General features: G+C 35.7%; 1 protein-coding gene across 1 annotated transcript in view; it reads right to left on the bottom strand.

Annotated features, from left to right (window-relative positions):
• The window catches only part of ERC2 (ELKS/RAB6-interacting/CAST family member 2), a 396,230-nt gene that overhangs the window by 81,366 nt on the left and 287,139 nt on the right, over nt 1–27,725 (bottom strand). The window contains exon 19 of the mRNA XM_050904885.1: nt 16,361–16,521. Within this exon, the coding sequence (XP_050760842.1) occupies nt 16,361–16,521 (161 nt within the window). The remainder of the gene's footprint in view (nt 1–16,360; nt 16,522–27,725) is intronic.

Genomic DNA, 27,725 nt, shown 5'->3' with positions numbered 1-27,725 from the left:
ATACAGTACATCATTTGTGTTCTAATATTTTCTGAACAGAAATAAAGTCACGGTAATATGCCTTTTGACAGCTAAATCCACAACATAATTAAAAGGTAGCAAATGAAAAACTATAGTCTACAATAAAATGTGAGCTTGTGAAATGATTACCTTCGTTCACTGGGGTTATTATACCTCTCTTTAGTTATAAATCACTCTTTAAGCTAATAGAATTTTAGATTTGTTCAGCACTTTCGAACAAATTATTCTCAGATTGTTTCATATTGGTACCTACCTTTCCGCTTTGACTTTCCACAGCACCACTGAACCATTTGAGCGGTATTGAAATAATCAACATTTATTCTGATCAGCAAAATTCTACCCTCCACTCCACGTTCATTTTACGTTGGGTTCCTTAGATGCCCACATCAACGGTTATGACAGACAGTTAGTATGCACACTTCCCCAAAACATGCCAAAATGTTGAATGTTCTCCATCAAACTCCTGAGTAACTCAGAAATAGCTCAAAAAATATTCTTAAATTTCTATCCTCAGACCTTCCTTCCCCAAAGGAATGAGCACTGTGAAAAAACAACTATAGTTCTATTTACGCTAAAAAAAAAACCCAAAAAAACCCCCACGGTTCCCCAGGGATGTACTTCTGTAGCAGTGGGAATCAGCATGCATTACTTTATAGCAGTATGTTCTGCATGCTTAGCTCTTTAGTATATAAAGTCACTTCATCAACCCAATTATTTCTTTTTTTTCCTGTTTTTTCCCCCAAAGTAACTCTAAACTACTTTAAAACACCTTCATTACAGAAATGATTCAACCAGCACTGCTGCAAACCATGGAAATGTAAAAGCTGTTAAAAATGTATTAAATGCTGTCCATGCCACAAGGGTACTAGTGTAAAATGACCTTAAGTTTAAAGGCTCCCTATGAAGGCAGAACAGTAATCTGCTCTGCTTCTCCTAATGAATAACAAATGGGCCTTCACAATTCATTTAGTTCAGTACAAGCTGCCATTACAACCCATTTTGTTTTTTTAACTTTGTGGTAATGTATCATCTTGCCTGACTCTATGTCATCTTCTTGAAGGTCACCAAAGGTATGTAACTCCACTCTTAATAATGAAAAAAAGGAGGAAGGAAAAAGAGATATGACAAATTTTGACAAAGCACCGACCAGTCCATTCTGATATACTGTATCACACAGTGAGGCTCATACTTCCTACACAAAAATGCTTCCTGTATTGTAAAGAAAGTCAGAAAATCACTGAAGTCTTAAAAATTATTCTGTTTTTCAATTAACAACTAAAATACAACAATATCTGGGAAAGAATTCTTTGGGTTTCTATTTACTTACTCTTGATTTCTGTTATGCCCTAAAATATAATCTGAATCTGAGCATTCAAAAAGGAATTAAAAGACCACGAATATTTATCTTTATTTCACAGGTATTTAGAAACATGTATTATGTTGCTATGGACAATTAGCCTTTTATCCAATTTTAGTTGGTAGTTTAACTTACTCACCCTAAGGTTTTAATTATCCCCTCAGTCTGCATGCTTAGGCCTCAATTCATGCAGCTGGAAATCTGCCTCAGTGATGTTATAACCTTGTTAATGTAACAAAAGAGGAGTTTACTTAAAACTGTACTGACTGTGGACTTAAGCCAAATTTACTTGAAAGAGGAAAAAGACTGTCAAAAATCCTACAATAAACACAGAAATGCAGTTCTTTCATAACCTTCACCTTAATTCATATAGACAAGCAATTTACATGTAAGTGGATTCATATGGCCTGTGAGGGGCCTCCTCTCTGGAGCTGGACTATTCTTTGTACCCTACCCCATCTTTAACAAAAAAAGCTCCAACAGCTCACTTTACAGAAATGGCAGAGTATCTGCAATCTTTTTTAATCACAATAAAACATAATTAAGATAAACATTTATAAAGCTAGTCAGTATCAATAAAGGCAGCATAATTTCACAAAGCCAAATTCAAGTAAGTTCAGCTAGTCCTTTGTCAAATATATATTTTAAATTCAATAAAGGTTTTATTTGAAGAGTGTAAAGTTGCACTTCTAATGAGGTAATAGTTACATTAGCCTTAAGTGGAAGTTGCTTGTCATATACTGATATCCCCCATTCATTTAGTTGCCAAATTACAGCAGGGATTTCCTAAGTTCATCTGTTAATTAGATTCATTTTTAGGCTAGATACTAACAAAAACCTACATTAGACTAAACAAAACATCACAGTATTGAAGTGTTGAAGGGAGATCTTTCTAAGAGAGAAAAAAATATAAATTCTATTTCTTAATACAACTGTGAAAATACTGTGGGTAATTTTCATCCTGATTGGATCCTTGTACTATTTTTTTTAAGAGGGGATCTGATGGGAGGGGCAGTAGTGGGTAGCTGGGTTGGTACACATGTATGCATAGCCACAAAAACCATAAAAGACTCTGTTTTCATTTCACCAGTTTTCTTTCAGTTGTTGACAAAATAATCCAGGTGGGCGAGGAGGGTAACAGGCACCCAAAATAAAACTGGAAATCAGTCAAGTTTCTTTCATGCATGCTGAAAGTTTAAATATTTTTCAATAGGTGAAAAGTCTTTTCTTTAAACTCATGAGTGTCAGAGTATTTTCTGCTCTGTTAAGAGAGTATCAGGTTGCTGGATGTCAGATGATGATCTATCACACTTCTTGGGCTTCTATTCTTTAGGTGTTACGTAATAATCTCTACTTTTTTGCTACTGAACTTCACACTAGTCCCAACACCAGCTCCTGCTCTAAACCCCACAGACATGAACTACTTACCTATTGTTTACAGACCACACAGAAAACTAAAAAGAGTTTCTCAAGATAGTCATACAAGACCTGGACGAGGTTGTCCAGCTCACAAAAATACTCTTAAGTTATCAAACACAGTAAATCCCCTAAATAGTGATGAGAAAAATCCGTATTTTGGAGCTTTTAGAGTGAGGGGGTTTAAAAATTCAGATCGTTCTTCCTATTAACTGCATCACTCCTTCTTAACCAGTCTTTGGGACATAGCTTCCCATTACACGCAGACAGCTGAACATAACTACCATGAAGTTCCCTCACTACTGCTCACTGATTGATGCAGTAAGGTCCTATGCTCACACCTGACTGCATTTTATCCAAAACTCTTCCAGCCTAAAGAAATAAGGCAGGATATAAAATTACATTCTTATGGATGTAGATTTAAGTGGAATTAGAATTTCGTTCAATAACTTACACTCACAATCCACATAATGTAAGGATTTGAAAATATCTAGGCTAGCTTTGATTCTGTGTTGCATACAGAGGTGACCTACCTATCCTATCCTATAAAACCTACCTTCAACATTTTCTCCTCAGTACCCATCTCTGTTTCCTAACCATAAAGAAAGCTCAGGGGGATTGAAAAACAAAAGAACAAAGTAGTACATTTAATGACTGTCTCTGTTAGACCAATCTACATTTTCCCTCCCACCTAGAAGATGAGAACCATGTAAGCTAGTCTTCAAAGAATGCAAGATGAGTTTGTTGGGAAGCAAAAAAGAAGAATCCCTAGTAACTAGAATGATTTTAGCAATATGGTGATCCTCAGAGGCCTGTGTGGCCTAATTTTGGTCAGAGTCGAATGCAACAAAGATAAACTACGTGTTTGAGGTAGGAGTGGTTAGAAACTGGGAAGAGTTTAACCACGAAAAAGTATTTTTACATTTCTAATCTAAGCCAGTAAATCACAGTTCCCCCCTTAGTATCTACATATTTACAAAACTACAACTGGATGGGTTTTGAGAAATTCACTATTAAATACGAGGAAAAAATATACCAAGCCTTCTACTTGCATCCCCCAATATACTTTTAAATACTAAAATGCAACATAATAAGCATAGTACTCCTATTAGGATTATGCAAGCTCCTCTACAAATGCAACATTTCTATTTACCAACAATTGAAAAAATCTTTCCATTAACAATATTCTGCATAAGTTTGTGCTGTTACCAAGCTTTTGTTTTGCCTTGAAAAGTTTATCTATTCAGTTGAAGCCACTTCACCCTAAGGAAGCAAGCCAAGGTGTCCTTTTAAGGTGATGTTTATCCTGAACACAACAGCTTGACTATAAGACGTAGCACAGACTTATATAATGTACCTTCTTAAATGATGTACCTTCTTGAACAGGGCTTTTCTTTTCTAAGATACCCTGGTACACTGCACAACAGTGTGAACATAGCCAAGTTTGTTCACAATCAGAGAAAACTGAGATAAGCTCATCCTAATTTCCACTGTCATCACATAAGTCATGATCTGTTAGTCTCTGCTAAACAGCAGCACAGCATTGAAAGGAGAGGCAGTGTTCGTTAGAAATTCAGTGCTTTAGCACAGTTTTGTGTGCTATGCTGTCCTGGTTTTGGCTTGGATAGAGTTAATTTTCTTCTTAGCAGCTGGTACAGTGCTGTGTTTTGGATTTAGTGTGAGAATAATGTTGATAACACACTGATCTTTTAGTTGTTGCTAAGCAGTGCTTATCTTAAGTTAAGGACTTTTCAGTTTCCCATGCTCTGCCAGCAAGCAGGTGTGCAAGAAGCTGGGAGGGAGCACAGCCAGGACAGCTGACCCGAACTAGCCAAAGGGGTATTCCATACCATGGAACGTCATGCCCAGTATATAAACTGGGGGAGTTGACCAGGAGGGGCAGATCGCTGCTCGGGCATCGGTCAGCAGGTGGTGAGCAATTGCATTGTGCATCACTTGTCTTTTCTTGGGTTTTATTTCTCTTTTTTTTGTTATATTCCTTTTCATCACAATTATTATTATTATATTATTATTATTATTAGTTAGTAGTATATTTTATTTTCCTTTAGTTATTAAGTTTTACCTTTTTTTTTCCTCCTCGCCATCCCATTGGGAGGGGGGAGGGGGAAGTGGCTGCGTGGTGCTTAGTTGCTGGCTGGGGTTAAACCACGACATATGCCATTTTACTAATGATATTTGAAGAATTCTCTTTTTACTACAATATTTCTACACTCACATTGTTTAGACAGTGTTGACAGTGATAACATGATACATGTTTTTATTATTACCTTGTTTATAATAGTAATGCTTGATGGCCAGTGAAGGATGGGAGTCCATTATGCCTGGCACTGTATTAATAAAGAGTATTGATCAGTCTTGTCAGGCTTATACTCTCAATAGGTAAGCTATACACAGTTCAGTAGGAGGGAATAAACACCCCCAGAACAACTAGTGTGAAGTTCTCTTGGATTTAAAATATGGCATGAATGTGTTTCCCTCCCCAAAAGACAGAACCTCTTTGACTCATTTCAAGAGAGAGGTACAGACCTCTATGACAATAAATCTTACAGGTGTCATTATATCAGCTAGATAAAAGAGTAAATCTTACTTATGCCCTTACAGGCAGAAAGGCTGCCCCATGAGCTCACACCTTACAAAGCATGAGAGAATGCACATTAGAGAGCATTAATGAACACTCTCAGACATGAGAGCGCAAAACTTCAAGCACATCTTGCACCTTATTAGACATGAGAGAACCCAAGCAGAGGAAACAAAGCAATAGGAACTTAGTTTTATTTTTCCACAGCACACAGAGAAGTACTTGTTTTGCTGGGGGCATAGGGAGGGGGAGGACTGAGGAAGCACAGGAAGGAGGCAGCAGTGGATTTACTTCATAGCACCTAAGGATTAATGAGAAGGCAGAGAAAGCTAACCGAACCTTTCCCTTCTGCCACTAAGAAAGCTGTTCATGTTTGCCTCTGACTCTGTTCTCTCCTGACTTTGTAAGACCTTTGCCTTTTAATAGAAAACATCATCATATACATTTCTAAGCACATTTTATATTTTTATACAATATTAAACAATAATTCAGTAATTTAGTTTAAATGATCCAAACCTTTAAATTTCTTTGGTTCTCCACTTTCAAAGATATGAGTTTACACTAAGTTCAGCATTATCCCACTGGGAAGACCCTAAGCTCATAATTCCTACCATTGAATTGCATGTCCTGGGTCTCAAGTATGCAAGATTTGCCACTGGAAAAAGGAAAAAAACCTGAACCATCATATTTTGAGGTCTAAAATGCAGAAACATCTGCTAGAATCATATTCAGTTGGCTGAGGTTAGGAATATGGGAGCCTGCAGTTGATCAGCGCTGCCCTAGGTGTCATGGAGGCCAATGGGAATTACACTAAGAGGGTTTCAGTAGACAAGGGCGTAATTCAGTCAGCTTTAAAAAAAATCCATGAAACAGAAGCCTAACTTTTTCTTTCTTTTTTCACTTTCAGCCTCCTACTCCTTCCTTTCTGTCTTTTGAGCCACTTGTTCTTTTGAGTATATTATCAGAGGTGGAGGCCTTCACATTCCCATGCTGGCTGAACTTCAAAACAAATGCCATCTTATTTCATAATTTTTATCATTACTAATTTTTTAGCTAATAAAAGCACTTTTAAGGTAGTTTTAAAACAAACCATATATAGCTTTGTCAAGAGTAGTAATTACAGAGTACAATTTTTTTCTATAGTATTGTTCTTCCAGTAAAATTATTTTTTTGCTTATATTTTCTTACATTAAAAAAAAAAAGTTGTGCAATAGAAACCAGACAAAAAGTGTTTAATACTTAGTAGATAGCATACAAACAACTTCTTCTTTATCTAAAGTTAAGATTGCTAAACTCCCCAGTAAGTTAACTTTAGATAAAAATGGTAAGCTTCCTTAGAAAATAGAAACATACTTCAAACTATACGTTTCCTTTGGAAGAGTCCAGATCTGGATTTTCATTCTTCAGGTTTGTACAGCCCTCTTCCTTTTACCATTGTCCATGTTTCACTGAATACTAACTCATAGTCCCTTCTCACTTTTATCCTTCTCATCACTGTTCCTTTCTGAATACTATTCCACCTCACATGAATTTAGAATGCTACGAACCAAGATATAGCATAAACTGGTGTGTTTTAAACCCTAACACATTTAGACATTAAAAAAAAGAAAAACATTTTACTTTAAAGAGGCTGATTTTTTAAAAAAGGAAAAAAGAGAAGAAGCAAATGTAATGATTTTCAATTGCAATTGTTTCTTCAAATTTTCATTTGCATTACAAAAGACTAGAATACTCTGCATCTCAAAGTCCTTCGAGCAGCTTGAGCCACCTGTAAACCTGAAGCACTGTTAATCCTGTCTGTCATCTAAGTGGTTCAATCACTAGAGAATGTCATGTAACTGTCATATCTCACTCATAACCTGCACTTTAAAATAATCATTTTGTCACTTGTATCATCTTGTAAATCCACTTACACACTATAAGGCAACAGAAGATGCAAAAGGCTGTTCAAAGTGAGGCCTTTAATCTTTCCAGAGTGTATTAGTTGACTTAATATAACTGGTTCTCCAAAAAAAAAAAAAAAAAAAAAAAAAAGTTTTAAAAATCATCTGATCATTAACTATGTGTGTTTCAGTGTAAGGGAGCAGTGTGGGAGAAAAGAGCTAATACTTCAGAGAGAAAATAAATTTTGGGAACATAGTTCAAAAACAACAGCCAAAGAGTATAAAGAAGTAGCCATTTATGGACCTCTTGTCCATGAATTTGTCTAAAACCTTTTTGAACCAGCTGATGCCACCCTGCCCTCTGTGGAAGCAAGTTCCAGAAGGTCACCAACCAACCACTCCATAAAGCAGCACTTCTCTCTCTTTCGAATTGATCACTGATTAACTTCAGCAAGTGCCTAATATTCCTCATGCTGGGGGATCTGGCAAACAACATTTCTACATTCAGTTTATGCCTTCCTTTGAGATTCTGCAAACTTCAAACATATCCTCCCCCTGCCTTCCCCTCCCCAGAGTGAAGAGTCTTTAAGTCTCTCCCTCATAAAGCAGCTGCAGGATCCCCTGGATCTCTCTACCATTCAGGTTCTAGGGAAAGCACTCGAGGAATAAAACCCCTAAGAAGTATTGCAGAATTTCCAATAAAATGTTTGCTGGAGCACTGACTGTTATTTTTCTATTGAGGCAAGGTACCTGAATGGGTAGAGAATAATGGCAACAAAATTGGAAAGAAAAGTGCGCTACTAGGATACAGAGTGGCAATCACCATCAAAGTTCCTTTCTGCCTGGCAGATGCCTCAAATTATGATATGGATCATAGGAACCTGGAAGATCATTTTTACAATTAGAGAGTCAGAAGCTTAAATTTCTATAGTTTCTTGAGAATGTTACTCATGGAAATGCAAGATAATTAAGCCAAAATACTTATGAGATGAAGAAAACAAGCTGGTCAAAATCCAGACCCATTTTCTAGATCAGAAAAGTATGCTTATTTATTATAATCATAATATGTGTTGTCTGGAATACGTTTGAATATGTTTGAACTCTTTCTGGTTCACCTTCAGACAATGCTTCTGTGACATAAGAAGCACTACTGCCATTCCATAACAGGAAGACATTGCCTTCCTGGGAGGCAAACACTTAGAAAAGGTTGTTACTGCACTCTCCCACTGTCTAAAGTGGACAGTAAACATGGGAAAGGCTCCAGCTTCCTTTGCTTGGATACCCATATAAAAGCAGACAAAATACAGTCTCTCATATCACGTTTTTGAGAAATCCTAAATTGATCTTACTAACCTTCAATAGCAGGAGACAATCTATTTTGAAAGCAAATTATGACCTTAACAAGAACAAAATGAGGAAAAGAAATGGCACACTTTCTTCCCACGCTGACGAAATTTCAAACATCATGAATCTTATAAAATAAAATCAAAGTATACTATCATTCAGTCTGAACATATAAGACTGTCAAGCGAATAGGAACTTGGTGACACTCATATGTCTTTAAATAAGAGAAGCGCTTTCCCAAGTAAACAGTTCACTCATTCTATTCTCACAGACAGAAACATTTTATTGCTTTGTGCCCGTTCGTTGTTTACAAAAGAAAAACATCTCTTCATTTTAGTCAAGAAAGCTTCTGTTCCAGAGAACAAAGCCTTCATTTGGGTTTCTCTAATCTTTATGGTGTTTGCAAGTTGGTGTCAAAAATGTTAGTCAAGGCATGCTGTGTTACAGGTCTGTGGGGCAAAAGCAGTCACAAGAGACTTTCCACCCAAGTTAGAAGGAGACCACATTACCATTCTAACTACTTCCTATGGAAGTCACAGTTGTATCAACATCCTGCTGTTTTGTTTGTATTTAACTTGGGATATGACTCTCTACACTCTCAGCATGAATCCTACAATTAAATGGAAGCAGTCCACAGGTTACTAAAAAACAGTCTAGTGTTCTACATTTGAAATGGTACAATTTTTGAGACAATCAACTTGCTATCCATTCACTGAACATGTTTATAGTATACATTACCACAGTTGAAACAAGTCAAAATAATCCCTCTAATAAAATTACAAAAAATAGTAAACTGCTTTCTGAAAATTATTTTTTCTCCACAGCTATTTACACACTACTCTGTTATCTAACTTATTAAGTAAAGATATGTTAAAGAATTCATGTTAAAAAAATTACCATAGCTATCTTTCTCAAAATAGAGGCTGTATAAGAGCTGGCAAAGTAGAAAAAATTATTTTAAAATTATTCTACTTTCAAAAAAATACTTTATTAATAGTCTAAGAAATCTGACCCTGGTGTACTTGCTTAAACTTCAATTCAGAGTATCCTTTAATGTCATGTATCCGCTACTACTTATTTAGCCTAGAACTATCTCCAAGGTAGGTGTTGGCTCTTAGAATATACTAGCATTTAAAAAAGGAGCATAAACTAAGGATCTTTGCTCACATCTTTTAGTTAAACACCTCAGTTTCCAGTGTAGGCAAGAGAAACGGTTATCTACCTTCTTGCTTTCCTTTCTGAAAAGAGGGAGGCAGGGGGAAAGCACTGTCTAACTGTAACACAGAAAGCACACGGTGTCTATAGGGAAGCTATTGTTTTAAGTGGTTTTAAAGAGTGAGTTCCAAGCAATTTCAAAGAGTAGTTCCAACCTTAAATCACCCTGCCAATTTCTCCTACCTTGCTATATTGCTTTCCTCATCCTTGCTGCTGTATGGAAGAACCCAAAAAAGGAAATTAACTTTATGACTACATGCAAGTAGCGTTCCTACAATTTCATCAGGGATTTTCCTGTCAATGAGTGTCATGCTTCTGGCCTGTGTATGCACTGAACAGGTGAACTGCACACACAATTACTCTGAAATGTTCCAGATGCACTGGATTTACTACTCACACAGAGATTTCAGAAGCGCTTTTGACCATAGCTGTACCCACAGCGATGAGGAAGAAACCACTATCCCGTGGGTGACAGAACCTCTTGGGGTGGAGTAATTAGGACATAAATAAAGGTAAACATGTTGAGGTCCTCTCTCTTTCCCTCCCCAAGTGCCAGTCTGAGATGGTGATGGATGGAAATAGTAATAGGAGAATGTAAGGCAGGGACGTGAGCTGATTTGCCCAGGTGCTGGAAACATGTCTAGATTCTCTGGACATCCAACAACCCTTGTCAGAGCTGCAGCTCCTGCTGAGCTGCTACACAGATGTGAAATCCCCAGCTTCTACTGCAGTAAAATTTATAGATGGAAAAAAGGGGTATGTCTGCAGAAAACCAGATGAAGGGTAAACTTCCTTATACTTCTGCCACTAGTACTTCATAAAGCATTTTGACTTCCCTACAAAGTCCGACTGTGACTCTCTAGTTATACATCTCACACGGTCTTCCCCTTAGGCTGTCATCCCTGACTTCCAGAATCCATTCAAAGAACCTCTTCATCCCTGCAATATCCTCCAAAGTCCACTTGAAGCCATTTGTATACTTGCCCACGCTTGAATTTCCTGCACTAAAAGGAAGGAGGGGACCACTCAGACCAGGTGACAGACAAACGGACAAGACACATTCTCTTCCCTGCAACAAGACAAGCTTCCTGCTTACTCTGTGAAGCTGCTCATACTCGGTTTGTTGAACCAAGCAGATCCAGACCGTGGTCTTGCACTTGAGACTGGCCTCTACTAGCAAATCAAGTGCCCTCTCCTTGTTTGGCAGAGCAGCTGAACCACTAACCCAGCAGGTAAAAGTGCAGTATGTTTTCAGCTCTTCTGCAGAGAGTGACAGCTGGTGGGACTGAATGCTTGGTGGAAAAAACATTTTATTCCCTTCTTCCCACAAATATTTCATTCTTGACTACACACAGGTGCTGTTAAATGAATAAAGTAAACATACTGAAAAGCAGAGATAAGCAATATTCATTTATTATTTTCAGTGAAGAAAATGATGAACGTTCTTAAACAAAGGAAGGGATGTTTAATTTTACACTGTCACTGTAAGAAAATTTACAGTAAAATCTAATTTAAAAATACATATTTTTTTTGGACAGCACAGCAATGTTCTATTTTTGTTATTGAATGAAAGGACTAGTAGCTGGTTATTTTATTAGGAGATCTTTAATGCTTCGTTACTGAAGTAATCTGATTTATTCCACATAAGGGAAAATATATATTCTTCTGGAAATTTGTAGTGAATTTCAGGGCAAAGTCACTTCCAACAAAACTGATTTAGCAATACCCACAGGTGATGGCATGAACTCTATCAAAGGCAAGGAAATTGCCTTTCAAACTCTTGGCAGGGATTTCATTCAGGATACTCTGAAACTTCAGAGCACTGAGTGTACTGAGTTGACTGCTAAAGGAAACGCTCAGTAATTAACAGTTGGATCTCAAAAATTAAGAATTCAGAGTTCTTCAAGTCAAAACATGAAGTTCATTCTTCTGGGGGATTAATCCTATGGTCACTCACTAAGTGCAGTGTTTGTCACATGTACCTAAGTCACTGAAAGATCAAATTAATGCAAAGCCACAATGAAATAATTTTTTTAAAATCTTGTATTTAAACATATTTCTAAGTAGAGTAAACACCACAGAAAGTTAATTTAAGGGCTTTTAACCAAGAAAACCCCAAGTTTTGATAACAAAGTTTTGGAGGTTTTGGAGGGGTTGGGGTTTTTTTGTTTTGTTTTTTAACTTCAGTGGTTGCAGCTTGAAGATTACATGCATATAATTTAAAAGTTCAACTAACAAAAAAGGTGATAATAATTTTTATAACTTTTCCCTCACATGCCATTAGACTTTCTTTTATGACTATTGGCTTTCCAGGGCAAACTTCGTATCTTTCAAAGGGAAAATAATTTTGACCATTTCTAAAAAGATGATCTATCCCATAGAGTAAAATCCACTTTCCATAAGGACAGGCATTTATTTCACATACATATATAAAGCAATTTTAATATCATATAAATACTCATTTATCTATCTATACAGGTATCTAATTTTGTTACGAGCAGGTTTATGAGTTTTGGAAGGAACCATCATATAGGAAAGGACATCTGTATGAAAGCATTGTGGATGCCTTGTGGTCATGAAAGTATGCTCCACAAATATGGTATTTCTGAAACATCTGAAAAAACCTCCACCACATCACAGCGCAGAAACTTCTCCTACCCTCAAGCTCTTCATATTACAAAATGAATAAGCTTTTCTAGGCAAGCCTTGTGAAGTTCTCCATAGGCTGTGCTTCTTTTTGCGGACTCTCAGAAAACAAAAACAATGTCTGGAAAAAGTAGTCTTGATATATATTTCTAACTACCAATTTAAGTTCAGGCCAATGAAACATTTCAGTGCATGATAAATAAATTTTTTAAAAACATTAACATGCCTTTTGTCACACTATGCAATACAGATTTTTTTTTTAAACTATCATTTTATAACAAGTGCATTGATTTTTTTTTTTAATGCTCAGAGATAGAAAGAGCATAAAGCATTAAGACAATTAGGCAAAATGATGGATTTGAACACATGCTGCATTTTACTGTTAACATGTATGCGTAACTTCCATTAATGTCAGTATGAGTTATGTGTGCACTGCTAAAATAATATGACCATAACAAAAATATTTCCTCCAGAACTAATATAGTAATATTTTTAATAGACATTTGGGAAAAAAAATCATATATTTAGAAAGTAACAAGCAAATGCAAATCCTTCTCCAAACTTAACACTTTGGAATTCTTTAAAATAAATCTTATTTTTTCACATGTTGGCATCAAGTTAAGAAGAACTTCATGTTTATCTCCTTCATCAAACTACCTTTCATTTAATGGCTACTTATCTAGTTTCCAGTTCAAAAAGACCAACCAGATAATGAACAAGATTAAGCTGCTATCCATTTTTATTCTAAACTTCCTTAAATAACTGAATGTATATGGGAACATGTAATGACAACTGAAGAAGTTATCTAAAACTGACAACTGACTGTAGCCAGTAAATTAAGATGGATCTTGGCAATGTCAGCCAGATGGGCTAGAATGCAGAGTTATGTTTGGAACTTGAACATAATATAAGCATAGGAAATCATCATGAATGTTCTTAAACACACAGTTCATACCTATTTAACTGGAAGCTAGCAGGCAAAAACTGTAATCACTCAATATTAAATTTAAAAATGATAAATAGAAGTTATGGTCAATGCTGCCAATTAATAAATTATCTTAAAATATCAGAGAGAAGACACACCATTTTAGTATATTACTACAACACAGAATTATCATTATTCTGTCAGTGGATGTCTGAGTCTTAGCTAGCTTCTACAATCTGTTTTTGAAAATATCTTATTCATAAAAAAAAAGTAATGCCATATTTAGTATATTCTGTTGTAATGCAGCGGTTTTATAAAGGTTGTTTGTCATACACTTATTTCAGTGAGCAATTTCAAAAATTAAACTACTGTAATAAAATATCTAAATTATTTCTAAAAGATGTTTACTAATACATGTGTATCAATTTATGTTGTTTAGTGTATCTTATTACATTAATCTGAAATTAAGATTTACATTTAATTTCTATTAAATAGCAGTCATGTAGCCCTTCCTATACACAGAGCTCAAAAAAATTAAGTATGTTCATTTTCCCTTCTTTGATTCAGTACTAATGTTGTTAAAGTGGCAGTAAAAAGAAAAAAAGTAAATATACGTGAATTTCTGTCATTATTCTATTTGTTCTCTCTGTTTAATAACATTGTGCTGTGATTTTATATATTTTGTTTTGTTCATTAACTCTATTTCCTATCTCCTAGATCAGCAAAACCATCCTGACGTCTGATAGCCATATTCATTTCTTTCCATCTCACCACAAGCAATAGAAGTTCTGTTTGATTGCATCTCCAATATGAACTCAGCCTTGTAACATATTTCACAGAAACTAAAGTTAGGATAGAATTAAAAATAGTAGTAGAATATATGTTTTTTTAATGAAAGTGAGTTCTAATTCTAAGTTACTAGCTGAATCATAGATTTCAGGGGGAGTGATTTGTATATGAGTTAGAGCATTAGACTCTTACAGGTAACAACACAGGGCTAGGTAGCTGGGAAAGCTACCTAGTAGAGGATTAGGTAACCCTTTGTGGCCTAAGTAGGAAGAAGCATGCATTATAATTAGTTGTATTTTATTATTACAGGTTAGAAGGGTTTTGTTATTAACTTAAAATTTCAAACGAATTTTAGGTCAGTTCAGGATTAAAAATGAAACCTGTATATGAACAATTGCTTCTCTTGAAGACAGAAAAAAAGGTAATGGCAGAAAAAGTCTGCACACTCACACAGCTAACAAAGTAGCAATTAAGAAATCAAAGGCAAAAAAGAAAAATAAGAAAGAAGTCTTTTACAAAAGAAACCATACTAATGACTACTCAAAGAAAAAAAAACAACACACATTTAACTAGAAATTTTTACTAATTTAATTTTTTAGATGCTAATTTAAAATTTTCTTCTAATTTTACTATTTTACTTTTAAAATTTATACTGTAAAAACACACTATATGTTTATATCTCATTTTAAATTCCAAACTATTCCTCACTCAGGCCTTTGATACTGCATCTTTCACCACTAGTACCATCCACTTAGTCCTTTATTCATAAAATAGAACAGCTTTCATCAAAAGAAAAGTCAAACTTCACCAGTTTTTGCCAGCCTCACTTCCCAGACTGAAGATACATGCCTTACACAGTTCTTCTGTGAGGTTCTGTGTACCCAACCAAAAAAGTCACAATAACAGAACTAAAGATACCGCTTTTTTTCCTCTATGTCGCTCAATAGTTGATAATTATGACAAAAAGAAAAAAAAAATCTTACCATTAGGATGAAAAACAAGCACGCACTCAAAGAAACAGACCAAAGCATTACACAGAAAATAGATGACTGCATGAAATATACTGGCACTGAGCATCTGAGTTATCATAGGCGAATATGTACATGTAAAAGAAAATCAGAAAACTAAAAAAATGTATCTATTACAGAATAGAATATCACATACTACTCTAATTCATATGTGCTCTCCTTTTTCTGTATAGATATAGACCTCATTAAAGTCAGAAGCAGAAGTTCTTTTGATTTCGCTGGAAACATTCGTGCTTACATTACAGTATTTCTGCACCTATATTACATGCCAGCCATTCTTAAAACATACTTTTATAAAACTCTAATAAGCACATGTCTCCATTTCCACTTTGTCTTATTTACAACATTATTAAAACCATTTTTTCCAATTATTTAGCTTCCTTTAAAATGTAAGGATATCTAAAACTTAGCTGAAGTTATACATGGCTTAAGTGTTTTGGGTTTTTTTTCCTCCCTCAATAAAACGGTTTCAAAATTACAACTGTCAGCTTTCTTTGTTGAATGTTAACTACACACTTACCAGCCTACCCAAGTCATAACAGGTTCACTCTTTTTTGCCAATTTTAAAGATCATGTGAAAGCTTTAACATCCCCTAATTACAGATATTTACCTTTATTAGGAAGTTAGATTTAAATTATAGGTCTATCTTCCTTTTTCATTCTGTACGCATATACATAGTGATAATGTGTATGCAAATAGGTTTTTGTTGGTTTGGGTTTGGAGGTTTTTTTAACTAATTCAATGCAATAAACTTTGCACCATCCATATAAAGTTAAACCCGTTTCCTTGAATCTGACACTAACAGAAACTCCAACCTCAAATTCCCACTGAAAGATGGGGCTTTAGACCCTCAATTTCTCATGGAAGTCATACTGTGCTGATATTTTATTTGCATGTAACAAAGGACAGCTTTCAAAAAATTCTTCCAGTGTCAATTGTTGAGTCCTTCTAAAATGAAAACTTTTGCATTTCCATATTTTAAAAGGAATTTAACAGTCTTACAACTATTAGAAGTCCTTAGATTCAGACTTAAATAAATACATAGAAAAAACACTTACAGAAAAAAAACTCTTCTCTTATGGCAAGAAAGTAGTAATTTTTATTTTTCTAGAAATTAGAGAAATCAATGTACTTACTTCATTTCTAGAATTTCTTCAAGCTGTTTTCTTCGCTCTATTCTCAGGTTAGCCAGATGTGCTTCTTTTTCAGCCAAAGACTGCTGTGTTGAGGCAAGACGGGCTTTGGTAGAATCTAATTCTTGTCTAGTCTTTTCCAGTGCATTCATCAGCTCTTCTACCTAAGAGAGAGAACTTTTTAAGCTCCATATTCTTTACAATAAGTAAATCTTAAATCTATATAAATACAGAAAAAAAAAACCACAAAAAAGGAATTATTTTAAGTAAATAGCTGTTCAAATCTATTCCTATCTTAACTGTTTTAAAAACTAACACAAGTAGTCTTTAAATACAAAAAAAATCTTAATGTTTCCATGAATCCATTGAGTAATAAGCAACATTTATACAAAACAGAACTGACACAGATTGCCAGAAACCTATTTAACCTGGGCCACTGCCACATACAGACACAATTTATAAATATTTTCTGCACCATTTATGTTATTTAAATTCAGGGTGGTGGTAACTCATCACAATAGTAATTTCAGAAATTTTACATGCAGATATAGATATATATTTTAATATAAAACTGGTCATGACAATCCATGTCTTTTTCATCAAAAAATGCACATCCTTCTGTGCAGAACAGGTTGCCCAGGGAAGTTGTAGACTCTCCAATCCTTGGGTATTTTCAGATCTTGACTGAATGAAGCCTGCAGAATCTGATCCAACTTCGAAGTTATCCCTGCTTTGAGCAGGAGTTTAGACTGTATTGCCTCTAGTGGTCCCTTCTAACCCAAATTATTCTATGATTCTGAACTTTAAATGTCTGTTACTGTTCTAATAACAACTGAGTTATTTTCCTCATGACAACTGTGAGAATCTCTGAAGTATGAAATCTAGGAAAGTTAGGGTGATCCCACTCTTTCTTTAGTGTTGGTAAATGTCAACTGGATGTAGGATAAATTACTTATTGCAGGAATTCAGAAAACCTTCATCTTTTCAGAAAACAAAATTCAGAAGTAAAAAAAGTGTATGACGTGGTCTATCACATTATTTATAGAACATACTAAAGAATGGAGACTACATATGACACCTATATGGGAGCAGAAAATTTACTTGTGGGGTGAATCATTATATTCACAGAACCAGAGGGTCACGAATAGTCTGTGGTAACCAGGACACCAGTATGATTTCCCTCTATTCAAATGATACGGTTTACATTAAGAGCTGGAAGTAAACAACAGATTTAATTTGTTTTTATGAGATGTAATGATTTAAATAATGAATATCCTATTTCCTGTATTTTCTCTCTCACCTCCTTTGTCCAAATATTAACATTTTATAAATTGGCGAACACTTCAGGAAGAACATCTAAATAAAATGAAATGAGAGAGAGGATATATTCCCGTTGTTCCTGTTATGCAAGTCATTGAAAAGTGTTCACTTTTGCTGGTGTATTGAAAAGCCTGACAATAATACACTGTGGTCATATAATCAGTGTGGCTACAGAGAAAATAAGATGTTTTCTCCCAAGTTCATGCTTAATTGTTGTTTGTTGCTGTTATCTAAATCCTACTAACATGCAATCAGTGTTTATAAGCCACATACTTTTGTTTCAATTTGAACACACATTGCCTCCTATATATGAGGTTCAATAAAGCAAAATTAATAATACAGTCTTCATCGAATTACAATGAGGACTCACATCCGGTTTGAAAATGATACACTGATTACTTACCCCTTCTACACCAACTGCATCTGCATCTTTATAAACACTCTAATAAGATCAATGGAATACTAGAACATGTCTGATACCCTTCAGTGCGTAGGAAGTTATATTTCATGAATGCAGAATCAGAATTACCAATAGCATTGAAACTACTGATGTTCTACCTTCCACTTAGAAAGTAAAACCAGTGTAATACTGATATAAATGAAATAGCAAGGAATGCAAATTGTGCAGTAGAGTTTGTGCAGGTGCGAGATCCCACTAAAGCAAACCATGAAGTAAGAAGAAGGCTTTAGATATCTTTTCAAAATGACTATCTAGTGAACTTTCACAGTAGAAGCAGCAAAGAGAAAATATACTTGAGGGAAATAAAAAAATAAAAAAGCTGGATTTGCACTTAAATCCCAAGAAAAAAAAAAGAATTAAAAACCAGAAGGAGACTGAAGTTTCTTTAAAAATATACTCAGTTTCTAATATAACACCATATACTTCATTTTCTGTTTTAGTACAAGAACGCAAACCCATGCTGTCTCCAACAAGGACAAGCCACAACTACTAAAACATAATATCATATTTCTACCTGTTTTCTTGGGTTATTTCTTAGGCTCATCCTTGTGTTTTTTAAAAACCGTATATAGTTTCTGCTGAGCCTCCAGCCTGTTAGTTAATTCCAGGCAACATACATTAATGGAAACAGTAGTAAGGATTCAAGACTGCTAAGTCATTCATTCATACAGGCTCTTGCTTTGAGACAGGATCTTTAAACACCAAGTCACTCCACACTTGCAGATTTGTTTGGCAGATGAGAACGTAAAAAGGCAGAATACTAGCACTTCCGTATCTTTAGTATCATTGCACTCCTTTTCCTACAGGTTCAGCTGAATTTAGTACCCAGCCTGTTGACTGACTGAATGCTCACCTAAGTTCTGATATATCACATCAGTTACATTTTAAAACATTTAAGGGAATTAAAGTCTTGTGGAAAACAAAGCTGTGGATTTGTTAATGTATATTAATAGCATACTCTTATATTACCAGACAAAAGAGACCAAAGTTTAAAAGAGAGGGAAAAAACCTTTAAAAATTTAAATATGAAAACTTTTTCAAACCACAAATCGTTAACACGTGTGGACTTGAAAGTTATACTTTCATTTACACTTTCAACACAATATTTGCCAACTAGTTCTTCCTTCACTTTTTGAATATGACCTAAGTTCAGAGTTGTATGTTTTCCTAGTTAACTGTCTCACCAACACCTACAGCAGAATTCAACAGGCAGGCATGTGCAGAAGAAACTGATTTTTTTTTTTTAATCAGCTACTATGAAATGTAAATGTGTGAATGCTGAACTTGCACACACAATCATCTTAGCATGTTTATTATATAGCTGTAGCAGATATATTACAATGTAAAATTAACTTTAAACACTGAAGGCAGTATTATCTAGATATAAAAGTCTGGGGGGAAAAAAGCATTATAAAACATAAACCAAATTCTTAATGTAAGCACATGTTCTCTTCTTTGATATTAGAATTAAAATGATAGCAGAGAAAAATTAAGGGTTCACACTGAGTTGCTACCTCTTAGTCCTACTGTAAGAAATGGAAATAAATGCAGTACTACTAGTGAAAAATTTTAGCTTTCTGACCTATGGCAAATACTTCTTTTGCTGCATTTAGGGGCACTTCATCCAGAGAATAATGTGCGCCCGGGAGTCCTTTCCTCTCCAAAGCACTGGTATGGTCCTGCCTTCCAGTTTCTTTTTAGTTTTTCCATTGTCCAGATATTGAGCTGAGTCCCCTATTGAAGTATCAGTTCAATAATGACCAAGTAACACATTTACATACTTTTCTATCATTGCACAAAGGATCAAGATAAAGTTTGTGTTCATGACCATATTTATTACCTGTAATATCTCATCCAGACATTTTCCTCCCAAACTGAAGCACCTACTCTACCTTAATTATCCCATACGCATCCCTAAGACCTTTATTTACACAGAAGTACAGACAAGTCTCTCAAAGTAATTGTTGTTGATCAGTAACATACTCTAAAATCCAAGCAGCATTTTAAATGCCTTCACGTGCTGACGCTAGGGCAGGCATTGTCACTGCGCAAGCCGTGCCGACGGTTTCCCGGGGCCGGTGGCGCCGGGGCAGCCCCCTCCTGCAGCTTCTCTGCCTTGCAGCGACACCTCTTGGGAAGGCCGAAGCGAACAGCCCCGAAGGCCCGCGAAGCTGCTGAGGGGCAGCGCCTGGCCCAGCCTGGCCGCTCGGTGCCTGAAAGCCTGCTCTTTTTGTCCCCGCTGTATCTCTTAGTCTAACTACTTCGAATCACAGCCATTTTAGATACCAGCTAAAGAATTAATAAGAATTCATGTTTTGAAAGAGTTTACTGTGAGAACCTCACTGAATACGAAGTTCTTTGCTGGTAAGTACTCTATGTCCTGAATACATTATTAACTGGGTTTTCTTCCCTTTTCCAAGCCAACGGCCTCATTTTATCCTTTGCATTTTCTAATAAAAGCCATTCTTTTTTTCTCATACTTTCAGAAAGCCTAACTGACCTCAGCACTTCAAGGTTTTTATTAAAATCAGTACTAGAATTAAGTTTACATTTCAGAATGGCAGAAACCCAGCAAACTAAACTACTATAATTCTTTCTTAGTTTTGAGTCTATTTTAAATGAACGCTTCCTACTTCTTCTGCAGCTCCACATTTTCAAGTCCTATCAGCAGTGTTTCACACCAAGATAAGAAAAGAAAAAGAAATGAACGTGGCTGAAGCATACATCTGCGTTACCAGATTCTGCAAATTAAAGAAGGTTAGAGTTCAAATGAATGACAGTTTATTAAAAATGCCCTGGAGCATTCTTAATTCCAGATTGGATTCGGCTCAGCACAACTCATGCTAACATAATACTGTTCCAGTTTGTGGGAATAAGGAGGGGGAGGGACAATTGCATGTTTTCTCAGTTCAAGTATAATATATTTCTGCAGCATGACGAAGAGCTGGCAACTTTCCAGTAATCAAGGTTAGTATTATTAGTATTACTATCTTTAAAGGGTTGGCACTTCATTTTAGCAATGGTATTGGTGATAAATACAAGAGTTTTGGATTTCCCTGACTTCTTCAAGTATCAGTAGCTATACAAAAACTCCGTACCTACTTTAATTTAAAACCTAATCTTATGTTAGTACACAGAGATCATTTATGAATTTTACATAGTAAAATAAAATAAATAAATCCTACTATTTACTTATAGATTCTTCACTTTTCTGTAATACAAGAATATTAACCATTATAGATAACAAAAAAAAAAAAAGGTTTAACAAACTATTACATTCATCCAGTACAGGTTTATGTGAGCTGCATTTTTATAATAAGTTGGTCAGTGTAAAAATCCACCCAGTTGTTTTCAAAGGTGCTTTCTTTTTTTCCATTTGCTAAGGAAATGCTTTTTTTTTTTTTTTTTTTTTGGTCAGGTTACACACTATATAAATTTCAGTTATCTCCAGTTCTGTGAAGATTAATTTAATAAAAAATATATTTGGGGTTTTTTTTTTCCCCATGATTAAGCATGAGATTGCAAAAAAGGAAAGACTATAATCCTTAAAGTTTCTCTTTGTGGCTTTCCTACAAATTTATTCTGCCACTGGACTAAAAGGACGTAGATAACACATTCACAGAGATGAGGGAAAACAGATAAAAACCTGGATTTGTACACACAAATACCCACTTACCAGCTCTTCTGACTCACAGGCTGGAGACTTCAGCTTTTTACACTAATGGATTGCCTATGCTTTGCATAGTGAAGGATGAGTGCCAGGCATCCCAGGATCCTGTACCAGTAGCTGCTGGCCACGCAGAGAACCACTGTATCTCATGACTAATTCAATTACACACCTACAGGAGGTCCAACACAAGTCATGTGGACCTACTGCTCTTAAAATTGCCAACACTGTCCTGCAATATGGTTTGTAAATACCTTGTTTCTTTCTGTTTCTAATGGGAATTTCTCCAGTATACAACTGCCTAAACAGTTTCATTACAAAGGTGTTTTTCACAAAAGCAAACAGACGTAGCAAAGTGTCATACTGAGCTTTGCAAGACATGGAAGTAAACTTTGTCACCCTCCCCTCCACTTTCTTCCCATCCCATTTGTCATCCATAGCCAAATTCCTCACCTCTAACTTCTTCCATCACAGCTTTTAAACCCAGGAAACAGGTCTAACAAACCCAGCATAGTTATGGAGGCTGATGCTCCTGAACCTTTCCAAATGAAGAAATTAGACACATGTTGTCTCTCACAATTTTGGATATTACCAGAGAAGAAAAAAGTAACCATACTCTAGAATGTATATAAGCTTTAAAATAAACATTGTAAGTGGAGGATTTGATAGAAAATTAAGTAGATCATTTATAAAATCCAGGATAATATTTCATTTTCAACTTGGGGTTGTTTTTCTTCAAATCATAATAGACGAGGCAAGTAGGGCCCAATGATATCAACCAGCAACACAGTGGTAGTATAACACAAATTACCAGAAGCACTGAAATAGCAATCCTCATGAAATGGCTTGCCATCTCTATAGGAACACAACAGCACCATTATCAAATGGGATGCCATGCTGCAGAATTTGAAATCGGAAACCTTATTGAGATTACTTTATTACATAAAGTAGGATTTAAAATATTTTAATCCTCTTGCTAAGTGCTATGTTAATAATACATGAGGTTTAGTTTTATTCAGTTAAAGAAGAGAGACAGTATAGATATAGCACATATTTCCCATCTAGACTTGTAGGGACCAGAGTCAGGGAGAGAAGGTACTTTAGTTTCCTTAGTATTTTCTTGCTGGCTAACCCATGGTGGCTACCAGTCAAGTTAATTTATATTAGCATGGTGTTATGACAGAGACATATGTCCATCTCTACATAAAAATATTCTAGAATTTAGCAGATTCCCATAGATTAAAAGAAATATATATCCTAAGTGGAAGGATTAATAATGTAGTGGTCTTTATTAAGTTAATTTAAGATTTTGCAAGATAGTTCTGGGAACTGTATTAAAATGATTAACTTTCTTGATACTGGCAGTTAGAACACCAATCATCTTTTATTCTAAACCTCAGTAATTCAATAAAATATAGGACCACAACAATATAATTCTTCGATTCATTATCTGGTCTTCCAGTTAATATAGTGATTTCACCTATAACTGAAAAACATAATTAAATAATTTTGGAAAATATTGGTAATAATCAGTTAAACAGAATAATAATCAGTCTAAAAAGCCAAACTAAAACAACCACCAAAAGCAACACCAAAAACATTTTAATATGTCTCTATATATATAGTTTCAATTAAATCAAACAAAAAATGATGGTATAAATAAAATTGACCTCTGTGCTCTAGGGTCATGTTTCTAGACAGACGAAAACAAAAACTATTCTCATGTGCAAACAAAAATGGTGCTTCCACTGCAGTCCTAGGAATACTATTATCTATTTAAACACTTCATCTTGTGAAACATAACTGGCCTCCAGTTATAGTATTCTCAATTAGTTTCAACTAGAAAACACTGTATGACAACCCAGTGTCAAAATGTGAACGTGACCTCCTGCAAAACTGAAAAGGATGGGCAAAACAGCAGAATACTCCTTGCAGATGCAGCTGGAATGTTTTACCCCAAATAAAAGCTCCTTCATTAGCAGCAAAATACAGATATATGATGGAGTAATTAATATCACATTCTGATTTTGCAATGCTATATAAATTAGAAAAAAAACCCTCAGACCATGTCAATAAAGATACAGTATTCAAAGGGTTGCAAGAATCAGTCAACAAATGTTCTTTGTCCAAGGTAAACCTCCTGCTGACAAGGCCTAAGTCACTGTTGGCCTCATTCAACTCTCGAAGTCATCCAGACATGCACTGTAATGGAAACAAGACCAAGCACCTGAGCAATTGTGCAATTCCACTTTTTACAAAAGAAGTACCATCTTTTTTTTTTTTCCCATTCAGTTTGAAAATTAATTATTTCATTGACATATCTTATTAGTTTTCTCTCCTTTTCCACTGAGCTTCATTTAAGCAAGTCTGTGATTGTTTTAAATGACTGGTGGCCTCAGTTCTGCTCTTACACTTGTTTGATGCTGTGCAAACCTAATTACAAAAGTATCATTAAAGGTGTTTTATAGTTGTGCAAATGAAAGCAGATTTAGATATAATATATTGATAAATTACAGAGCTCAACCTAATGTTTTCAGAAGTATTAAAAAAAAGTAATTGAATTAGCTATTGAACATATGTTGATTTCAGTAGGACACTCAATTGTCCTACAGGATATTGTATCTGGAAGAGAACGCTTATAGACTGAAAACAATTACACTGTGTGATTTCAGTGTTGAGTCTTTTTAGATAAACCATGCAAGTAGAGCAGAGCAACTCTTTAGCTGGTGTTAAAGTACAGCGCTGTCAGACTGGCCTCTCTGGTTAATGTCAATAGCACTGCGTATAAAAGGTGACTAAAGTGTGTACAAATGTTGATCTTTGGAGAAGGCATGCCTAGAATCATACACACATCTACTATTTCATCCACCAGGTCAACTTCAGGGAGAGAGGGCAAATTGGGAGTTTTCTTGCCAAAAGTTGATTCTTAGCACACTTGTTAGGTTACACCACACAAAACTACTTCCCCACTGCTTTTAATCCATAATTCCAATATGTTATTAAAGTTAGAAATGCTTCTTCCTTAGAATATTTCCAAAGGCAGCAGAGATTCACATGGTATGTGTAGTCTTACTGCAAACAGGTAGTTTATGTGCATAAGAGTTACTCCACACACTACAATGTGCTTACATATTGTGAAATAGCAAGTAAGATTTATTAAAGTGAAAACGTTATTGTATGAAAATACTTGGATAGTTTTACGTGAGAAATCTCAGAAAATATGGTTTCCTATCTAGTTTTGACACAAGCTAAATAATATTAATAAGCAGCACGATAAATAAAGATTCATGCAACTAGTAACGAGGTATAGCTTCTGCACCAAAGAAATTCGATACCATCTTTAGTACTGTGACTTTTAACATAGCGTTCATGTGAGTACTGAATGCCCAAGGAAGCTGTATCTGCACTCTTCTCTTAATGCAGATAATCTTTCCCTGTTTACTTAATTCTGGCATTTTTACTATAAAATTATTTATGCAATATTTTATTGGCTTGGCACACCTACAAAAGTCACAGTGGCAAGGACATGCTACATGCTTAACAACCAAATTTAATTCCTATTTTATATAATGCAATATCAGCTATATAAATAACCTTAAGAAAAGTCATGATATGTCTGTACATTAAAAAGCCAAGTTCTAGCTCTGGCACACCCATTTACAGCTCACTTTTATCAAGAAAAATTTTAATACTTGGTATAGCAATTGGTAGTTACATCCTTACTCAAATTTATCCAGAGCCACATGTGAAGTACAGGAGAATACATGGAGCAGGACTACAAACAGTTGACTAAGTTAATTGTTTCAGACATGATATGAACATAAGCAACACAAGTTTACCAATATGGGCTCTGTCTTTATAGGTCAAATAAGCTGCACTTATGCCCTAAAAACAAAGGTTATATATTTTGTGTCATTTCTGGTACTTTTCTGGGGAAAAATGTTCCTTAGAAGGAAATCTTTCTTACAAAAAAAAAAATTAGAAACCACTTTGGAGGGTCACTTCAGGAAGAGCCCAGTCAATAGGAACAGAACTGAAGCGCTTATGAGTCTGTCCAGGATAGGATAGCCCATAGGACAGTCAGGGGTGGCCTGCGGGGGACAACAAAATGTCTGACAACTGGACTCCATTATTAACACATGATAAGCTAGGAATGATCACATGATGGAGCAAAAATATCAACCTAGAATTTGTCAGCAGGAATTCCTCCATGAAGGCAGTTTACAATCAGCGTGTCAAATTTTCAGAGCACTAAATAGAAATCTTGCTCAAATAGTAGCTCCCTGTTCATGAAACTATCCCCACACCTACTACACAGTAATAAGCTTACTGGATAAATCAGTCACAGATCACAGTGCCTCCCCTCAATCAACACGCTAGAGAGAAATTCCCTGTGGGAGGAAGAAGCAGTGCTGGAGGAGCAGGATGCCGAACTGAACTCAACAGTCTCAGGAAATACTACTTGTGCAAAAAGGGAGCCAGATGTGAGGGTGGTTGCACAGCCTGTTGCCTCGGAGAGCAGGGTTGCCGGCACTTAGCAAAAGCCAAGAAGGCAGTAACAGAGCCCATAGATGCCTCCACAATGCTGCAGGCACACTAGCTCAGGAGGAAACTATGCAGCAGCTAAACAGATCCTTACACATAATTGCACAGACAGCATGCAATGCTGCAGAGCAAAGTTGCAAAGAGACAGAATGTGCAGAATTATACACACACAGAGTATGCAGAAAAGAAACTCCGTAGGAGTGGCTCACTATAATTAGAGATGGGAGAAGAAAATCAGGTGGGGGAGAGAACACTGACAAGGGTAGGAAGATAGCCCAAGAAATACTGTCCTTCTGAAACTGCAAAATTTTCCTCAATCACTATCTGAAGGAAGGAAGAGGAAGAGACTTTATAACAATGGTTTTACTCCAGGTTAGCTCCTGAAAAATTCATCTCCACCTATTTGTGAAATAGAGCAGCAGTTAACAATGAATAAACACATTATTGGGAAAAACAAAGATGCTGAATTACAGAACTTGCTCTTTTCCAAGCAACAAAACCACATTGTCTGACTATCACTGAACCAAAACAAGGTTTAGTGCAGATGCCCAGATAAAGAAAAAGAGCTGTCACTTAAACTATTGCCTCACCTACAAAGAAAACAAAGATTTCAGTTCTGTCACATCAGTTTGTGAAAGTTTGGCCTGAGTATAAAAATTGCAAATACTGTAACTCCAAGTTCCAGCACCTAGACTTTTTGTTTGTCTCCCCTCATGCAGTTAATGATATACCAGCCAAATATGCATTTGGCATTGCATTTCTACTAAGTGATATATTTTGTTTCGCTAGACTGAAAAAGGGGAGGAGGAGAAGATTATAATACTTACACCCCTATTCACCTTATCACTATACTATTGCAGAGTACTTGTATTATCCCAACATCTACCAGGTATAAGAAAATAATAGAAAAAGGCAATAGAAAATGGTGCTTAGCTCTCTGTTCTATGAGTTCAGTTGCTTTTTCCCTCTCATGACTGTCCACGAGTACTCCCCCACTACGATGTTCTGCAATTCAATTTTCTATGTCCATTCTAGTCCCTTTTTGCTTCTGATAGAATAAATATCATCGAGCTGCCTCTTTAGCGAGCTCCCAGAACTTCCTGAGCCAACTCTCCCGCTTCCACTTCATCTTCCCAACCTGCTGGTCTAGGTCATATTGGAACATTTCTCCATATTATTCTTGGAGTGCTTCAGTTCCAAATCCTGCTCAGTAGTCACTTAACTAAATGTCTTTGCCTTTTTATCTTCTCAGCCCAAAGATGTGACAGTTGAAATATTCTAACAGGTCTTCCCTACAGAAGTTAATTGATTTCCCAGCTATTACCAAATAGTTATTGCTCAGCCTTTTTGTGGGTTATATGCTCAACAGCTCGGGT

Source organism: Gymnogyps californianus, chromosome 13 (genome assembly GCF_018139145.2).
Source record: "Gymnogyps californianus isolate 813 chromosome 13, ASM1813914v2, whole genome shotgun sequence".
Classification (NCBI taxonomy): Eukaryota; Metazoa; Chordata; class Aves; order Accipitriformes; family Cathartidae; genus Gymnogyps; species Gymnogyps californianus.
The sequence above is the reverse complement of the archived record's forward strand: the minus strand, read 5'-3'. Positions and strand labels throughout refer to the sequence as shown.